Here is a 20,809-nt window from a genome sequence, read left to right on the forward strand (position 1 = left end):
AAAACATGCCTTTTCAAACCTGCCAGAAGGATTTATGATTCAGAGGGTATTTAAAAACATATTCAAAATGTAATCAATTAAAGTTCTCCCTCCCTGAAGCCATTTAAAATATTCAAGTCCATCCCCAGTGCTTAAAAAATCATTTGACATGCGTCACCCATTTTGCAGCCCCCCCCCCCCCCCCTTTATAGATAATCAACAGTCGCTTCCACATCATTTTTGGAAGAGATTTAAAAAACAAGATTCACCATTCACCACCACCATTAATAAGTTTCTGCTCTTTATCTTAAGCTAAGATTATCAACTGCAGGCTGTAACTTCAGACATGAGAGAGAGATCAATGACATCTAACTGCTAGCAAAAAAAGCAGATAAACATACTTCATGAAATCGCCACCTATTCTTGAAATTGTACGTACTAATACACATGTAAATACTAATGTTGTAGGGTGTTGTTTGTGCTTCTGTGAGCTGTTAAAAGTATGACTCAAGCCTTCAAGTTGTCTAAAGCTATGCATTTCCTGTTTTTTTATCCTAAAGTCAACTGTCGATCATGCTGAGGTTCCCTTTCGCACTGGAGCGCTCACTAATGTGATGTAAATGCAAAGTTTTTATCAGTTCACGCCCATTTGTTGCAGAGAAACATGAATGATTTATGACTCTTTTTTTGGTAATGTAATAAAAGTTGATAGTTGAATGGCGGGGACTGTTTCCAGTAAATCAGCCTGCTGTTGGAAACAAGCTGAAATCACAGTGATTACAGACCATTTACCGTAAGCACTGCACTTACTTTCATGGCATCAAGAGCAATCTTCAAGTTGCTCTTGTCAGCAGCATCTTGAGTGTGTTTGACTAGCTCCTGTTAGAGGGGGACAGAAAGGGAAAAAATGTTCACACACAAAACTCACACTCACGCAAAAACACATTTAGCATGAGTAATCAGGTTATTGATTTCATAATAAAGACTACTTTTAAATTGCTTTTTTGTACTTGAGGAGAGGAGACCAAAATATATGATCAGTAGAAAATTGGTCCAGCCAGCTACAACACAAAAATGCCTCTCACACATTAGTGGATTGTAGTTTGGTCATGAGACTGAAAACTTTGACACAATACCTTAAAAAACACTGATACTGGATAGGAAAAATTGACATTAAGGGCTTAACATTAAAAATTTCTAATGAATTGCAATTTTATAAATATAACAAGGACATAACATGATGAAAGCGCCGGACGAAGAGAGGGAGGAGAGCCAGCATCAGGGCGAGGCTGACCAGACTTGGACCAAGAACTGTTCCTCCACCAAGCCTTATTCTGGCTAATGTCCGGTCACAGGAGAATAAAGTGGATGAGGTGTGATTGAGGCTCACTCAGCAACAGGAAATCAGAGACTGCTCTGCGCATATCTCAGCAGAGACATGGTTAACCGCTAACATCCCGGATCTGAAGGAACTGAATGATGCCACCAGCAGCAAAACGCCCAAAGAACCAGATAGAGTTTTCATAGTGGCTGCTGATTTTAATCAACTCAACCCCTTAACTCTTAAGATGTAGCAGGATCAAGAACAAATGAAATTTCGTTTTTTTAAACTTTGTTTAAAAAATGACTAATAAATCTAACTTCTACCTTCTGCCTTCAAAATGGTGTTCTTTTTCTCGAAGAATCGAAGAATGTCTGCAGTTAACCTTAACATTAAGAGAGACCAAGAAGAGCAACTGTGTATTGATGCTGCAAAAATGGAGTGTTTAAACCATTTCCAATCATCAGAATCAATATTTTTCAATAAATTGATTTTTTTGGTGTTTAAGTTATAATTATTCACTCATATAATATATAATATTATAATGGGACTTGCAAAGTTTTTCATAGTCTACTTTTGCTACCTTTATTTTCCACTGAGAGCCTCAATGTAGTTCTTATAACAAAAAGCAGAACTTATACTTTTGTAATAAGAAAATTCTCTTAAATTAGTCTAATTTGAGTTCAGAAAGGGGATTTTAGGCAAAGATGTAGCACATGTGCTTCACTAGTATTATCATTTATTTTTAATCAACTGTAGAATAGAGCTAAATAGACAGATAAATGGAACTTTTCTGCTGTCTGAATTCACAGAACAATTAATAAAACATGTGTAGGAGCGAGTTCGTGAAGCTGTACAGCTTTATACAAAAACTGTCAAATGTCTGACCACATCATGCTGCCAACACCCACACGTCTGTTTTATTAATTGACATGTGGCAGTTGTTGCAAGTGTAACCTGCAGATGCACCGTGAAATCTCGCCAAAACACCAGGCAAACAACAACGAAGACATGAGACAAATAACCTTATACTAGTCTAGACTGAGACATTACTGCTAATATTGTTTTTGCTGTGTAACGTGAAGTTGGGTGAAGTCATTTTAAGCCCTTCATTACCTCTCAGATAACATTATAAAATGAAAAGATTAACTCTTCAGTCATGGTGCTACAGTACTGCTTCCTTGCTGAGCTGTGTCCACTTCATTTCCTCTTCCTTTCTATCTCTTCACTCACTTCCCAAAGTCTTTCCTCGGGGGCGTCTGGGAACACTGAGGATCACCACCATTTACCACGGAGGCCTTTACCCTCCTCAACAATTTAAAACAGCTTTCTGGTCATTGTCCTCAGCTGCCCTGACAGCTATAGTCTGACCTCTGATTCATACTAACCAGTGGAGACAGTGTCACACAGCTATCAGAGGGTAGTGAAATTGGGGGGGATTAAGAAAGGCTGCATGTCTGGTTTCTAGGAGGCAGACACAAATGTAAGACAAAGATAAAAGCATGTATAATCAATATGGGGATATTTACACCTCGGAATCTATTTCATAATAAGGTGACAGACACTAAAGAAATAAATGATCTCCTCTAAATTGAGGAAATTCTGCACCGAGCCAGGCCGAAATGATGTAACTTCAGTCATTTATTTATTGTATTTTTTTGCCAGATGTGAAAAAAGTAAATGCAACACCTAAATGACTTGTCAAAATAGATGAGCTTTGCAGTGTGAATGTGAGATGCTGGCAAACATTAAGCAAACATGTGGAGAATGTCGCCCTCAAGTGGCCACTTGACAAAAAAAAGGCATTACACAATTTGAGTCAACTGAGATGAATAACAGAATCTCCCAGAGCTCAATCTCTGAGGAGTAAATTACATTCATAGACAAATGTAATACAACAAAATATGCATGTGTGTGAAATCCTTTGAAAAGGTTCAAAGTTTGAATCTCTTCAGAAACAGGTCAAATTTTGGCAATGTTGTCACTTATTCTTGCCTCAAATGTGGGGTCCTGGAGTGAGGCAGTGAGCCACAAATGTTCCAGATGAGTTGCCAATTAAAGCTTTTAAATGTATAAAATAAATGTACTTTGCTGTGGATTGCTAAAAACAAGCATATATCTCAAACAAAATGATTTTAGTGATTTACGAGAGCACAAGATTAAAACAATAATGGGGTCCTCCTCTTGTTTGCACAAGACAGGTCAAGAATGAAAAACACGGCCTTTTATACCTGCTGATCTTGGGGAGAAGGTAATGGTTACAGCATGGAGAGGCCAGATCATATATTATTACAGTATTTTATATTCATGTGATATCCATGGATGTATTATAGGAAGTCTGATATCTGATATCTGGTGATATCTGGAAAGACACATTGCAATCTGGATTTATAAATAGAACTACAGGTAAGAGGAGAAGTATGTATTTTTTATTTTGGGGTGAGCTGTCCCTTTGACACACCACAGGGATTGCTGATCCCTGAAATAATATGATTTTTCCTTAAAAAAAAAAAAGAAAAAAAGAAGCACACTCACAGACGTGGTTTGACACTCGAGCTTTAAATTAGTGAAGTGAGACATTCATACCTGGAGAAGTAGATGGTACTTGAGGACTCTCTGCATCGGGACAACCAGCAGGTCCCTCAGCGTAAACTTCCCATTGTTAGCTCTCTTTGAGCACTCCTGTAACAATACACAAATACATAATAATAATAAGAAGAACTGACAGGACTTATGTAGCACTTTTCTAAGTACTCAAAGAGGCTTAAAATGCAAAAAGAAATGACAAAATAAAGAATACAATATACCGAAAGAGACTTACATGAAACAGAAAAACAAATACAAATACATAATATAGAGGATATGACAGTTCAGATTTGGGGAAGCAGTGGGAGATAGATATTGTCGGCTTGTTTTAAAAGGTGGGTTTTGAGTTGTTAGCTCTGGTTCTTGAACTGTTTCCACCGGTCTCAGGTGGAACCATTGTAATTAAGGATGTGTAATCAATGAAGGGCACTGCACAATGCACAACAGAAGTAAAGCGTAGATGAAAATCACGGATAGCAATGATTGCAGGTGAACTTTTGTTCTGTTATCCCTTTTAATGAGACCACTGCAAATTCTTTTAGTCTGACGATTTCTCACTTGAGCTTTCCATCGTTGCTTTTTCCATCCTGTCTTGCGAACCTACAGAATATGACCGATCCACTAATGTAGTCACAGTTTGCAACTCAGGTCAATGTAAACCTGCTATTTATTTTTTTTATTCCAGCTGAAAACCAACTTTTTGGATTCTGTTCCAATTTATCGAAATCTATGTTATCATTTGGTCTAATTTTATGATGCTGGTCGGTTCTGTGCACACCTGTTTGTGCAGAAGAAGAACAGATGTGCTCCAGTTGCTCCTCCTGAAGCTTCATCCAAACTTTCCCCATTAAAGGTTTTTTTCAGGTAGGTGCCATATGTTGACCAGATTGTAAAGCCCAATAAGACAAATAGTGACTTCTGATATTATAAAACTGACTTAACTTAATAATCTAACATTTTCTTTAACTTAAAATCTGTCACATAAAATCTGCTATTTTAATTAATTTTTACCACCATAGGATGGTTTATCATGTTTTTTAGGAGCAGTGAGAACCAGAAGGACAAAAATGAATTAATTGAAAGCTCCCAGTGAGCTCTTTCTACTGCCGAACGGGTACTTGTGAAGTCAAGAGATATATATCAAAAATCAAGATTTACTGATTACACTCAACTATTCTGAGCCAAAAAAGGGCCTAAATGACTTTAGTACTTTTAGTAAAAATTAATAAATGTTAAAAAATTTGTCCATTAGGTCTATTGTCACAAGTGTGTTTATTAGGTTTTAACATTACAGACTTAAATCAATAAACAAAATTGGGACAAAATGTGGTAATATTTTGTTTTGGCTGTCTTAAAGTCGGTCAAAGTTTCTTATGTTCCTCTGGATTTCACCCCTTATGGGAAAAAAAAGTAATATTTATGTAATGTGCAAAATAAACACAAGGGGTCGCTGGAAACTGGATTTGTGTACATGTGTATGTGTTTGTCAGATGTCTCACCTCCAGCTTTAGACGAACATCTTCTTTCTCTTTGCAAATGAGGTCTAAAACAGCGATGGCGATCTCCACCCGACTGCAGTATATTCCATAAATGAGCAGTCTACAATTCAGAGGAAAGACAGAAAGGGACAGTGAGAGTGTGTAGCCAGATAGTCAAAACTAACTCACTCAAAATTGGAAAGTGTAGCTCGTGATGTGTTGCAATCAACATGGTAAAGATGGTATCAAGTGATTCTTTGATACAGAATTCGTTGCAGGACAGTCATCACAACATCATAATATGACTGAGAAGAAAATCCAATCCTCTAATATGTAACGATCATTTTGTCGTACTTTCAGTTTGACCGAGAATTTTATAGAGAACTGAAATAGAAAAATAGCCATAAAATCTGAGGCAACATGTAGATGTAATTCAGATATAAAACTGGCAATTAGCTAACAGCCCATGTGCCAGAATGATCCACATTTCAAATTTTCTGATATAAATTTACCCTTTGAAACCTGAAGCGACATCACTTTTCGTGGGTTGCTTTCAGATGCATTTCACAACTATTTAAAACTGTCTTTAAAAAAAAAAAAGGAAAAAAAGGCAATCAGCAACTTGGCAAGACATTTGTTTTTAAAAGCTATGGGGAATTTCTAGGGGAAAATAAATTAGCTAGGGAAAAACTATATGTTTAATTATTATAATTACATATTTAAAATCATGTTACAAAATTCTCATAATTTCTTAAGCACTTTTTTAAGGTAAGGTTATCTGTTTGTTCGTTTTTCTTTCTTTAACTAAATTTATTTTACTCACTAAAGGGTTAAGTTTATATGTCTGCCTCAGTATTTCAAGAGAATGTATTGCAATGTTTGTGCTAGTTTACTGAGAGCAAATTGTGAAGGGAAAGTACAGTGAGCTACTGGCTAGTGGAAATTAAATTTTCTGTCCACATTCAGCTGAAGCGGAGGGGAAGTTCTGGGAGATACCGCTGCGGTTGCCACTTTTATACCTCTCTTTGTAGCTGATAAAAATCTGGTACAGATTTAAGGCATTTTTGTTTAAGATGGAGTCCTGCACGTCGACCATCAGGCTCTTGTGAAGTTTAACCAGATCCTGCATTAGAGAAAGAAGAAATCAATATCTGTACATTAATATTTTATTTCTGTGTCATGTGAAAATAAGGGAAACTTACTGGGATGTTGACAAAAACTTTGTCAATTTCAGCAGCAGAGAAAAATTTCTTCAGAGGATTCAGGAAATACTGAAAAAAAATAATAATTGAAAACCTGAATGAAAATCTCAGCGTCACTCCTCAGAGTCTTTAACTAATTATCTAACTAGAATCTATAAACAGTAATGAAGGTCATTTTTGATTACAACAGCTAGGGTGCACACATACTGAAACTATTAGAAAAAAAGTCATCACACTAGATATCAGATAAGTGATTGCAGGTGAAGTTGGAGAAATGATAACTGGGGTTTCCCTGAAATGCCCCTTTTAATGACATTAAGGGCTTTTTTTACAGATTTACAAATGCTTGATTTTTCCAGACATCTCTCAACTTTGCCCCCATTACAACAAAGTTGTACAAAAGTTGGCACCGGATTTATGAATTTCACACTAAGGAAACATTTGTCATATAACATTATATGATCTTAGTGCACTATAGAACAGGAAGTTTATGTACTTTTTCGATGGACTCCAGGGTCTCTGTGTATTTCTCCTCCGTCTGTTTGATCTCCGTGAGGCAGCAGCTGCGGACATCCACCTCGGCCTGCTTCTAGAAATAACGTACACGTTAGAAATGTGGTTTGACTGTCTTTACTTCTGTTTATCAGCTACACTAATATGAACTCAGAATACTCATATTAAATATCTGGCATTACCAAATTTTGAAACTCAGATGTTTTCCTTTTTTTCATTTTTCTGATACAAATTATTTTCAGACAACAGTATTTCTTAAGCAGCATGTGCACACTTCGTGCGTGCATCTTGCACAGCAATAAGGTGCAGCAGGAGGCTGATGAATGGACGGACATTTAATACTGGATCACGGCTAAGTTCCACCGCTGTAGGTGTGTTTGATATCAACAAAATCATTTCAAACATAAATCAGGGAATGGGATGATTTCTCTCTGGTTTGCACAGTGTCTGTGTTTTTGTCTAAAAGATTTATTGGATTTATAGGATGACTTTATAAAATATAATACATTGGTATAGATTATAAGATACAGTATAAAAAAGGTTTAAATCAGCTCCAACTAAATTGGCTACAATACTAAAATGATGCTGACATGCTAATTGCTTCTATAATACTTAATATAATATAATACTTAATTTTGAATGCAGGACTTTTTCCATTATGTATTTGTACTTTTATTTCAGTAAAGACTCAAGAGTTGCCATAAATAAAGATGCCGAGTCACAGAAGAAGATTCATCTGCTTAATTGCATTAGATGAGAAGTTGAGGTGTTATAGGTCATAGACCAATAACTTTCACCCCCTGAAGTTTCTGTGTGTGTGTGTGTGTGTGTGTGTGTGTGTGTGTGTGTGTGTGTGTGTGTGTGTGTGTGTGCATGCATAAGTGCGTGCATGTGTGACTCATTGTGGTACCAATGGGGGATGCTGCTCCGTTCTCATGAGGTCTTCATAAATCTCTCCACCTGCATAGTCTTCCTCCAGCCCGTACACTGCTGCATACAAGTCGTCCTCATCCTCAGGGGCGTTCTCGCTATCGTACAAACACACACAAATACACACATTTGCATCTCTGAAATGTGTTGATTATCAGTCACAAATTAATTTTTGCATTGTGAACGTTGCAAGGCAACAATTTGTGGCTAACAGAAACGATAATGCTTAACACATTTAACGGTAAATATTAGACACAAATAAAAACAAAAGGCAAAATTCTTTTGATGCAATAATACATCAGCAATCAAGATTTGGGCTCCCTTTTTCACATAACCATTAATTCATCATCAGGGTGCAAAATTAAGTCGTTCTAATTTTGTTCTATACATATTTGATTACTCTTATTCATCTTTTAGCTATCAATCAAACGGCCAGCAGCACCCATCCAGACCCTTGATGTGGGTGGTATGCAAGCACTCAGCAAAAACATGCAGAATTACTCATCTGTTCCCTCTGACAGTAACAGAAAGACGGAGCCAAGCCTTTTACCAAAACATGTGGGTGTCCAGACCCCTGGAGAGCATGGATGATGAGCAGAGCTGGTTCTGCTGCAGAGTGAAATAATCATGTTCTATCAACACCAGTAATGGCCCCGCAGAGAGGAGCCTCATACATACTCAATCAAGTCTTCCAGATTATTGTAAATGTCCTCGTCTTTTAGGCTCTCCTCTGTTGGAAACGGCCTGGAAATGACAGCAAAGCAGCGTGAGGCTTGGTGTTTAACAGAAAAAATCACATTGAAGAAACTATTATCAGTGAGTGACTTTGGGCAGGAAACTAACTTTTGATGTATTTAAATGTATTCAGATATGCAGGTCTGCTTGATATGCTTTTGCACAGCAGAAAAGGACACAAATTGGTAAAAACTAGTTTGGACAAGTGCATTAATTTATCAGTGCAGCTTGAAAAGCAGCAGTTGGGGCCACAAGGCATGTTTTATTGAGATCTGCAACTCTCCTATTCTCACAGTCAATGGACGCCAATAATTATTAAAGATGCCAAAATAAAAAGATACACACTGAAAGAAAAGTCCACATAATGCAAACGTTAAAGAGTGTACACAGCGTGTATTCCCATGATAACTCTCATGATAATTATTTCTCTGATATCTTTATATGTTTTACAAACAGATGTTTGTCATTTCTACATAAAACACCTGTTAAAACAGGAAGTTAGTTAGCCAGTTGTGGCTAAATGTGGCTGCGGTCTGGGTAAGGAGATGAAGAGATGGAGGTGAAAATTTAGTACAGATTCTCAGGGGTTCGAAAGTGTGTAACTTTATGAAAATTTCTACTGACATCTGAGTCTGTTTGTTTTTTAATATTGGTTGAAGTGAACTGGAAGCCAGCCTGGAAAATCGACTTGCACACACACTCACACTCATAATTTGTATTGATCTTTGTGACGTTTATAACTAACCCCATTTTAAATTGCTTACATTAAAGTATTGTAATTTATTGTATTACTTTCTGTTACTGTTTTTATTGGTGCAAATAAATAAATGAAAATGAAAACTTACTTGAATCCTCCTTGCTGTGCAATTGGTGTGTAGGAGAGCTTGGATAGAGTGTCCATAACCTGGTGAGAAGAAGAGGAAGAGGAGGAAGAAGAACAACAAGAACAAGAAAAGAAGAAAAAATTCAATTTTTGTCATGTTACTTACATATAACATACACACAGGCCCGAAACACACACACGCACGCATGCACAAACAGGACCTATACACATGGACACACACAGGTTCAATGCTTTGCTCGAGGGCACCATGGCAGCGTACAAAAGGTGAATTGGCATCTCAAATATTATTTTAAAATGGCATAAAAATGATTTAAAGCATTTGCAATAAATTGCAATAAATATGTAGCACAGCATGAAATTTATTAGATTAAGTATGGTGCTCAACATGATAAAACAATGTTCCCATTGAATTATTTGATTGAAATCAAGTGATTTTGATTAAGACACATAGTGGTTGACATATCTGATATGATTTGTTATTCAAGAAATGATTTTTTTGGTAGAATTGACTAACATGATTTCTTTTTCCTTTAAGGTTTTTTAACCTAACACACTTCAACAATCATTGCTCATCGTTGCTCTTGTTTTTATACTAAATAGTTACAATAGTTACTTAAGTTACAAATGTTCAATCATTTTCATGCCAATAAATAAACTTCAAACTGACAACAAGCGACAGACAGCAGACAAACAGACAGAGAGACACAGGAAGGTATGCATGGTCTGCAGGAAATGGTCACACTGCCTCATCTCACACCTTTGCATCTGACTGTGTGTGTGTGTGTGTGTGTGTGTGTGTGTGTGTGTGTGTGTGTGTGTGTGTGTTTGTGGTGGGGATTTATGTGTGAAATAGAGAGAGAAAGAGAAAAAAAGTGAGAAAAGTCCGATCAGCAGACAATAATAAATCCTTATGTTAAAACCTCTAGTTACATGTTGCGTCCTTCACCAAAATGAAATATTGTTAAAAAAAAAAAAAAACTTTCACTTTCACTTTCATTCACTGGTTTTAACAGACAAAATCACATCATCCCCGTGTTGTGATTTTAAGATTTTACTGATCACGTTTAAAGCTTGTTTGGGTCTGACCCCAAGTTACACGACAAAAATGTTGACCCCATAAGAGCCAGTTCACAACCTCAGATCCTCGAGTGGGGCCCTTCTGGCCGTTCCACAGTCGAGGCTTTGCAGTCAGGGCCCCTCGGCTTTGGAACGACCTGCCTGAGGAGATAATGCTGGCAGAATCAGTCACTTCTTTTAAATCACTTCTTAAGACCAATTTTATAGACTTGCTTTTATATATTATTATTTGTATTTCATCAATATTAGTTTGTCTTTTAATTTATCTTCTGATTTATTATTTCATTCTGTCTTGGTTGTGTTTAATTCCGTTATTATTACAACTATTTCTGTGTTTACTGCTAATATTCTTTGAATTGTATTAGCTCTTATTGGTCCGCGTTGTTATTGATGTTTTTGTTGAATAATTGCTTCCCCCTTGTTTAATTATATTTTCAAATTTGTCTGGCCTTTTTGGCATTATTTTTTGGATTTTATAGTTATGCTGCCTCTGAAAAAAAAACCCTTCTTGCTTCTGCTTTAGCTTGTTTGTCAAAGCACTTTGTAAACTGTTTTTAAAGGTGCTTTATTGATTGATTTTTTTATTTATTTTGAACATGTAAAAAAGGAAATAAAGAAATATTGCACAAAAACAGACCGACAAAAAGCAGAGCAATAATTACAAACAATGAAAAACATAAAGCAAAAGAAATGTCTAAATACAAAATGACTCACTTTACATATTCGCAAAAGGAGTGATAATTAATTTTATTTAACTAGCTTCCTTATCCATTTATAAATAAAGTTATTGATAGTAATAGTAGTAGTCATAGAAAGTCACTTTTTTCCCCGTCACATTTGAAGTAAATATACACATTGTATTTCTGAATGTGCAAAAATACACAGTAAAAACTGTTAGAATGACCCGTAGTGTTGTTCCTTTAACTGAGCGAATGTACACTGAAAATACGTTTCACATCATTACTAACACATGAGCCACAGGATGTTAAAATCAACGTCGTCCTGGTCAATGTTGGAACAAACAGTATTGAAAGTTCATGCATTGCAGTCAGGAGAAATAGTTAAATGAAACATAACGTGTGTTTGATAAGGATGATAAGGTGCCACAGTAAAATATGCATTAATAAGATGCATTGTGTATATCTTATGTGTCATTACAAACACAGCTAATATAATCATGTCATGCTTCTATCTCCAAAAAAAGCCCTGGTTAATTTATTCTCGGTTTGATTTGAAAAAGTTTCAAGAAATGATGCTGCACCTGTTCTTAGGATTTGGATCAGCCGTGGTTATGAGAGATAGTCAGTGGGGTTAGTATGAACAGCCTGTCTATCTGCATTTTATCTCCTCTTCCTGTGTGACTGAGTGCTGTGGCTGAACCTAGGTGTGCTTGTGACTTGAAAAAGTCCTGTTTGTAGTGTGAGAGACCAGCTTTCAAACTGCAAAAGGCCTCATCACAAGTTATTTACAGCAGCCAGAACTTTCTTTCCTGCAATTAAACAAATATTCTGCTTTTGAAGTGAGACTTCCTTTATTTAGATTATTACTTGCACCTCTAGTATTTAGTTGTGTATCATTATTTCAAAAATGTAGACACCTAAAACACACTCTGGCCCTACAGGTCACATTCAGTCAGTTGATTCAAGGAAACAAAATGTTGAAAAATGATTCTCCATTAGAATCAACATTGACTTTTGCTTTGCCAAGATTGCTAAGAATAAAAATTACACAAATGATTTGATTTCTGTGGTATCTTCACAAGAGGAGGAACTTTGTTACCATCAGTATGAAGTTCATTGTACCGCAAACATCACACTCGTCACATCAGATTTAACACTGATGATAACTGATGCTACGAAGGACTAATCGGTTGCTTTAAAGACACGTAAGTAGGAGGAATAACTTAAGAAAGTGTAGAACATTAGTTCTTCAAGACAGAACGAAGAACTAAAAAAATCAAGGATTAGTTTATGTGTAATGAGTTGTAAATCCTTTGAGGCTGTCCTAAGAGCACGCTGTTCTCACACCTTGCGAAAGTTTAAGCCACATATGGCCTGAAAGGCAAAGCCACAAGCTGAGCTGAAGTCAAACCACCGTGGCGAGTGTGGCCTGTTTACTAAGTGTAGCTTAAATCCCCTGAGCATTATTCAAAAAAGAAAGCTTAAGAAAGAGAAGATGAAACATAATGTCATAGCTCAAATGTGCATGCCTGACCCTCTTATTTTGTTATCGAAATTATACAAGCAGTAGTATTTAAACATGTTAACAATAATAAATGTTAAATTATTTCGTACCAAAAAATGTTTAACCTTATTGCTGTGTTTAGAGAGATGTTGTACAAAATGGGAACATTTTGTTAGGGTATTGGGCATGTGCATTCATCTCAAAATTATCAAAAAATCTTTTTTGTGGTAGTGCCCCATGTGCAGAGGTTTTGTCCTCGCCGCAGCGGTCACGAGTTTGATTCCGGCCTCGACCCATTGCTGCATGTCAGTCTTCTCTCTCCCCCTTTCAAGCTTGAGCTTTTCTATCAATTAAAGGCATAAAAAGCCCAAAAAATAATCTTAAAAAAACAATCTTTTATGTAATGACCATGATTGTTAATCATACAGTAAATGTTAAACTTTTATCTACAGTTACGTGTTTGCTTATTTAATTTCAAATTCTTAAGACTAAAATTGACACATTTTTAACACAGCAATGTCCCTATCACAAATCTTGCATAAAACAATACTTGTATAATAACAGTAAAAATTTAACTTCAGACCCCTGTATGGCACTGAAGTAATCCAGTGGGATTGCTCACCTGTCACATATGCCAAAATAAATGTCACGCTTCCACTACATATGCACAGTGGTGTTTCTCCCACTGACCCCACCAACGAGCTCCAGCTCAGCTCATCGACTCAACATTGTAATGATACCACAAATTTTGGCTTTTCTCTGCTCCAGGAATGTTTTACAAATTTAAAACCTCCATGGATTAAAAATTAATAAAAGAAAGATCAATAATTGACCTTGTTTGCAATTCAAAGTGTCCTGTCAAAAATTTTACAAATGTCATTTTACCGTTGTGGTCTATAGGGAAAATGCTTTTTGGGCCGCAGATGATTTTTAATACTGCATGAAAGTGAAAGTTAACAGAAAGAAAAAAAAACTCCAAGTCCGGACACAAAAATACTTGTAATGGAGTATTAATACTTCACTATATCACACCATCAATAATATGTGCATCTACTAAAAAATAAATGATCTATTTATTATAAAGACAACAAAAAACAAACATTCCTTCAATATAAAATGCCCTTCTCTACTCATCCAAATTTAGTAAACAAACATTTCAAGGTTGACATCATTAAGTTTAGGGAAGAAGTAAACACATTTTTGGCCTTCAGGCTGCTGCATGTAGTCAGCGTGGCTGCCCGGGGTGAAGCCTGTAGTAACTCAGCAGAGGAATGTAGGTTAGAGAGCTCTCATTAGATATTCAGTGGACTAATGCTCGGTCTACGGGCAGAGTTGGCACAACTCAACCCCAGTGGATTAGAGTGGCTGAGATTTGAGATGTTCTCTTTTGGATGTTTTCTGGAGAAGAAGGAAGAGATTGAGCATTTACTCGTTCGGCTGTACAACCCTACATGGAGCCAATCCAAGCCAGTGGCTGAACCTGCAGACACCCGCATTTTTAATGAGGAAAAAAAAAAAGTAATGATGCGGCCCAATCTTTCCCCGCCGGAAGCTTGTTTGTTCGATTGACAACTCCTGAACATGACTGAGATTATGCAGCCCGGCTTGGATGGGCTGTACATATTTGCAGGCAGCACCTCCCCTGTGGGATTATCAGCAGCCAGATTAACTGGAAGCTTCTTTAGAAACACAACACACTGAACTGAAAGAAAAGAGGGTCTGTGTGGGAAACTGCACGCGAAGCTCAGCAATTCCTCACAAATATAGAGAGCACCACTGACCACTGTCTATTCCCTGCAGGGAAGTGAATTAAAAACGTTTATAATGTATAATTAGCCTCAATTCTTTGAAACCGGAGAATATTGGCTTGAATTCCCTCGAAAACATGGGAAGAATGCAATGAGCAACAAAAGAAGAAATTACTCAAAAATTAGCAAGAAATTAGTGAAACATACAAGAAAATTACCTGAAAATTAGAAAAAAAGAAGAAAAAAGTTTTTAAAAAAAAAACAAACAAGGAAATTATGTAAAAAAAAAAATGTGCTAAAAAGTATAATCATTTTGTAACATAATTTTGATTATGTAATTATGATTATTATTTCCTCCATACATTTTCCCTAGCTTTTTTCTTTTTTCCCTAATAATTTTCTCTAACTTTTTATCTTTTTTCCTAGATGTATTTCCCTAGCTTTTTAAAAATATTTTTCTAAATCTACAATTGTTTTTGCAATTTGCCTTTCTCCCCATGTTTCCCCAAGAAATCGCATCAATTTGCTCAGGGTTCAAAGGGTTATTGATGCCCGGAGAACAGGTCTTTTAATCAAAATTTGCATGTAGTATAAAATGCACAAAACAATCCCCTTAGGGTTTACTTTTTTTTAAAAAAATCTAGTGAGCTGGCTTCTCTGATATCGGTAGGTAGTGTGCTCCATAGCTCTGGGGTGTAACTGACAAAGGCTGCATCCTCAGATTTCTTTCATTAGTCTTATAGGTTAGTATATTGCAAAGAAAAACACACCGATCACACCCAGCTCTGAAGAACCAGTGAAATACACTATTCGACTCAGTCTGCGGAGCCCTGAATCCCCACCAACACTGCTACACAGAGCCACAGCCAGCTGATCCCTTGTTTATTAAAATATATTAATATCGATTGTGTCGCCTGTCCAAATCGCAACAAATTCAACAGTGCACTTCTTTGGGTCCAAAGTAATATACCCAACAAGTGAGAAGCAGATAAAAGTAGATAAAAGGAAAATATTGTGCATGTTAGTTTAGTGGAGAGCAGTTACACAAATTATGTCTTTGTTAAATGATGATAACACTTGTCCAGACTTAATCCTCTGTATTTTAGAAACTAAATTATGAAATAAATATGTTTAGCACAGATTAATACAAAAAAGAATAAAAATTGAAAAACAACCTCAGTCAACTCATACTGCTCCCAGGCAAAGTCATGCACCGGATGAGCTGAACTAAGGAAATGTGGGAATAAGGCTGCTGTTCAGTGTGTTTTCTTCAGCTGAGTTAAATCAGGCTCCTGCGCTGCGAGCGAGAGTCCGCTAAGTAGCTAGGAGGAGCGCACTACAAACCCACTGACCTGGTAACACTGTGTACACACACTGAAACCAGCTCCCACAATAACACAGCAATAAAAAGAAGTGGAGCGATCCCTCCAGAAGTGCACCAGAAAAATGCAAGACCAGGCAATGAGTGGACACATAAACTTTCTCTCTCACACACACACACACACACCATGCCTCCATCAAAGGAAAAGACATCACACCCAACTCAGACCGGCTCTCTATCATCCAGTTGTTTTTTTTTTATATTACTCACATTCTTCATCTAAATGCGTAACTAGATGTTCAGGCGGTCAGATGTGTTACTCTTTCTCTAAAATTTTCAGATGCAGATTGCAAATGATGACTGTTCATTTAACGTTAAATTGTTTCTAATGGAGATTTCGCATGAAAATTCGCTTTTTCTTTTAAAGAAAAATGCATTTTGAAACGTGGAGTGAAATCACTTTTCTTGTGCTGATTTCAGACACACTTTCACAAGTATTTAACCCTCTCTGAACCATGAGCAAATTAGTGTGATTTCTTTCTAAAAGAAATGTTGTATGCACTGCACTGATAAATCTGTCTGTCTGTCTGTAACAAATTGTTGCTATATTGTATGTTGTCCAAAACAGGTCTCTCTTGAGAATGAGATCCCTTTGAAACACAGGGAGCACTTTAGTGAGAAAAGCTCCACAAATTGTGAGAAATAAGTAGATCTTAAAAAAAAAAGCTAGAAAAAAATATGTCTTGGGAAAGAAAAGAAAAAAATCTAGGGAAAAAACTACATTTATAATGATCAGAATTACATATTTAAATTTATGTTAAAGAATTATTATAATTTTTAGACTTTTTTCTGGGTAGTTTTACTGTACTTTTTTAATAATTTCTTGCTAAATTTGGGTCTTTTTTTTGTTGCTCAGTGCCCTCTTCACATGTTTTTGAAAGAAATCAAGCCAAGTTGCTCAGGTTTCAAAGAGTTAAATTAGTTAGTTGTTCTTATACATATATATGATAACAACATATATATATCAAAATATATATATCATCCTAGATTTTGGACAATGCAACATTATAGGTGTTTTTTTTGCCCAGCTTTACTGCATTACAGTAAATATGTAATTTTCTGACTTTTTCACCTGTGCCTTTACCCACTTAGTCATTATATACACACACTGATGATTATTTATGAAAAATCTCATTGCGCAAGTATTTTATGAGAGCACTTAAACTTAACCACAATATCTCTGCAATATAAATATCAAGGTATTTATTTACATATTGTGATACTTTATTTTCTCCATATCACCCAGCCCTGCTTTTATCACCTCTCAGTAATTGCAGCTGCAACACAAGTATCTGATGTGCAATGATTTAAAAACAAAAGTTATTTTTGCTGTCTTTAGGGATTTTTTTTCACCATTATTAGATTTTTTTATGTAAGTAGTTCTGACAATCCAAAAAAGCAAAACTCTTACACTGTTTTAATGTATGTGTCACCTGTTTTTGTTTTGATTCTCACTATAAAGTCGTCTAAGTCTAAGTCTAAGTCTAATAACATTTGAACAAAAGAGAAAAACAGTCAGATGCACTTTACGATTAAAACCAAGTTCATCATCACCACTCAGCTGTAATAGATATCACATGACTTTAACACACTAAATTCCTAGTAAACAAGCGTGTAAAGGTGCTATATCCTGAAAAGCTTAAAGACATTTGTAAATCGTTGCAACAAGAGGAAAACTGCTAAAAGACGGAAGGAGAACAGAAAAGAGGAAATGGATGCATTGGTAGAGAATATCATGTGCAGAATTACATGCTTGTTTTATGGTGTTGTGACAGGAGACGGAATGATAGGTGAGGATATTACCTTTCCAAAGTCTCGAACATCGAAGAGATCAAAGGCATCAAATAAGTCACTTTTCTTCATACCAAACACTTCATTGCAACACGTCAGGAATGTTCGGATGTTCTTCAAGCAAAGGAACTGCAAAGGGAAAAAATTGAAACTCATTAGGTTTAGTATCATTTGGCTTCATAGAGCACTTACAAAAGTCTGTGCATTCTTTCATTTGGAGAATCACATTCAGGACAAATTTTTCAGTTACTCGTCCATAATTAGGAATAACATAAATGGTTCACTTCTTCCAGATTGAAAAAAAAGTAAAAAAACAAAAAAAAACAAAAAAAAAAAAACAAACATATTTTAGTGGTGCCTATGCAAACAGTTCTAGGTTTACGTGCTACATTTTGTTTTTCTTTTTGCTATCATAAGAAAGAAAGAACATTTATTGACTGAAAAATAGTATTGTATAGTATTGTTTGACAACCACCTGAACCAAATGCAAAATAAAGGTTGTTTTCACCTGAACGACATTAGTCCAGGTTTTAAGGTCATGTCTCGGATTTCCCAGAGCTCACAGCATTGCAATACTGCAAAATTAAAATTTCTTCACAAAACAGAGTCACACATCAGTTTTCATTGGAAGTACTTGAAAACTGCTGAACTGTTGACAGCACGGTCTGTGGATTATCCAGAGTAACAGTGACATTATTTCTGGAAAGAGATGTTGATATTCTGTGTTTTGAATATAATTAAAAGAAAGGTCAAGTATTATGTATTTAGTTTGATGCTTTATATGTACTATACTGTATGAACAGTTTGCAAACGGTTGTTTTTAACTGTTTGTATTATACTGTCAGCATGTAGTTTGTGTGTTTTCTTTTTCATTTATTCCTGCCTAGAAACTGCAGATGCAAATTAGCTAACTAGTTAACTCCGACTCAGCAGTTGGGTTGTGCATGGCCTCTATTCAAAAAAGTAACAAACTAAACTACAACATAACTACAGTGGTGCCAGTAAACACCTCTTATTTTGTTATCATCTTATACTTTCATCGGATATTGTATTCTTTCATTTTTGTTTTATTCTAGTTGTCTGTTTTTATATGCCTCAGTGCAAACCCTTTGGGCACAGACTTGCCGACTTTGTTTATAGATTGTATTTATGTTGGGGTTGCTGTGTCTTTGTTTTTCTTGATATTGCATGATCTATTTAATCAACCTTGTAAAGCACTTTGGATCTATATATCTATATCTATATATATCTATATTTGTACCCAACCTTGTAATTCTATTTAACCGATAATAAACCTACATTAATACTATAATGTGAGCATGGAGAAGTTGATGTTGCCTTTTTAAATGTGAAAATGAGCCACACAAACACATACTTGCAGCAAACTGAAAGTGAAAACGGAGAGTTTCCCAGTGCGAAATGAAACCACCAAGCATGTGCTCCTTTGGTGTCACTTCCTATTACAATCTGTGTTTCGGTGGGAAAAGTGCAGTCAGACAACTTTTATAAGGACAATTTGCTTATGGTTATAGATTCAAGCTCCACTTGCACTAAAAATCCATCCACACAAATAGCCCTGTAAAAAACACCCATAAACATGCACGAGTTTGGCAGCATAATTTGCCCTTTTGCACACCAACTAATGACTAAACCAGGAACTGTGTATATGATAATTTGCAGTAAAAACAGAGCTGATTCTTGAGAATAGATAGGCTCCTATCACATCAGCTCATCATGGAGACGCCTTTAATCACTCCACCGCCCCCCGGGGGCCCCGTGTGTCTGCGGAGGAAGTGCATGAACATGATGGTTTTGCACCACCAGCAGCCTCACACTCCTGATTACTGTCACAGCCCCTCTGCATATCCACTTTCTTCACATCTACTCTGTGACAACTAAAGTAAAAGTGAAGATCTTTCTTGGTACAGGATGTTTACCTTTAAAACCTGGGTCAATATCAGTTTTCTTGTGCTGGATTCAGATGCCAAGCTTTTAAATCTTAACCTGAGCAAATTGGTTTGATTTCTTACAAAAACTTGTAAAAGGCAACAAGCATGAGATTGGTAAAAGGTGACAAGAAAATTATCAGATTTTTTTGGAGAAAATTAGAATATATGTATGTGTGAAAAACAAAAATTGGGAAAAGGTCCAGGACACTATGATTATCATGATTATATATTTAAAATACATTTATATTTAAAAATATTTTATATTTATATAAAATATGTTTATAAACTATTATGTTGTTTTTCATTTTCTTGGTCATTGTTCGATTTTTACTTTTCTTTTATTCCTAATTTGCAGGTAATTTTCTTTTCACTTTTTACTCTTTTCTTAATTTTATTTATTTATTTTTTGATAATTTCTTATGAAGTTGCTCTTCACCTTCTTCCAAAGTTTTTGGAACGAAGCCAATTTGCTCAGGTTTCAAAGGGTTAAACTGATTGAAGGAGGGCTAATTTTGGGGTTGCTTGATGCCGTGTTTATTGGTTGGGATGATATTGCTGTTGATCTGATACTGCATTAGATATTGAGCTTTTCGTTTGTATCTTGACACTATTTTTTACCTTGTTTGTGCTCATTTATATTGATATTTTGCTGCATTGATTTGTCTGATGCTAAAGTCTCCCTTGAGAGACTTTTTGGAATATCAGCTGCTTTCTCACTTTTTCTGTGAAAAAAAAGCAATAAACTCAGACATGATACTGAGTGCCTGAGTGCCTATTCATGATCCATGCATAAAAAATTTACTCTCACACTCTGTGTTTTGCATTTGCACATATGCCACGATAAAAATAGCACTTCTGGGCGCATTTTCACCACAGCACACTGCACTCCCGTCCCCCCATTCCATTACCTTCATGCCCTTGTTTCCATTTCTGAGACTGGTGGTCAGCAGGGCACAATGAAAGGGCCACTTAAAATCTGGAACCCACTGACACACATGCCTTTCTTGACCATATTCCAACCCATATTCTGACGGCCTACAGCTGCAGGCTGTGGTTACCCATTGTTCAGCACGCTATAGCCTGCTTTTACT

General features: G+C 36.1%; 1 protein-coding gene across 3 annotated transcripts in view; it reads right to left on the reverse strand.

The window, feature by feature from the left end:
* Positions 1 to 20,809, reverse strand: part of LOC121951493 (guanine nucleotide exchange factor VAV3-like) — a 68,794-nt gene that overhangs the window by 41,604 nt on the left and 6,381 nt on the right. For 2 of the 3 annotated variants that reach the window (XM_042497829.1, XM_042497828.1), the window contains 10 exons: positions 17,782 to 17,898; positions 9,590 to 9,648; positions 8,688 to 8,753; positions 7,990 to 8,107; positions 7,063 to 7,155; positions 6,567 to 6,635; positions 6,384 to 6,487; positions 5,386 to 5,485; positions 3,887 to 3,982; positions 790 to 858 (listed from right to left, as the gene is read on the reverse strand). In XM_042497829.1, the coding sequence (XP_042353763.1) occupies positions 790 to 858; positions 3,887 to 3,982; positions 5,386 to 5,485; positions 6,384 to 6,487; positions 6,567 to 6,635; positions 7,063 to 7,155; positions 7,990 to 8,107; positions 8,688 to 8,753; positions 9,590 to 9,648; positions 17,782 to 17,898 (891 nt within the window). The remainder of the gene's footprint in view (positions 1 to 789; positions 859 to 3,886; positions 3,983 to 5,385; positions 5,486 to 6,383; positions 6,488 to 6,566; positions 6,636 to 7,062; positions 7,156 to 7,989; positions 8,108 to 8,687; positions 8,754 to 9,589; positions 9,649 to 17,781; positions 17,899 to 20,809) is intronic. The other variant, XM_042497827.1, reaches the window with a different exon arrangement.

This window comes from Plectropomus leopardus, chromosome 12 (assembly GCF_008729295.1).
Source record: "Plectropomus leopardus isolate mb chromosome 12, YSFRI_Pleo_2.0, whole genome shotgun sequence".
Lineage (NCBI taxonomy): Eukaryota > Metazoa > Chordata > Actinopteri > Perciformes > Serranidae > Plectropomus > Plectropomus leopardus.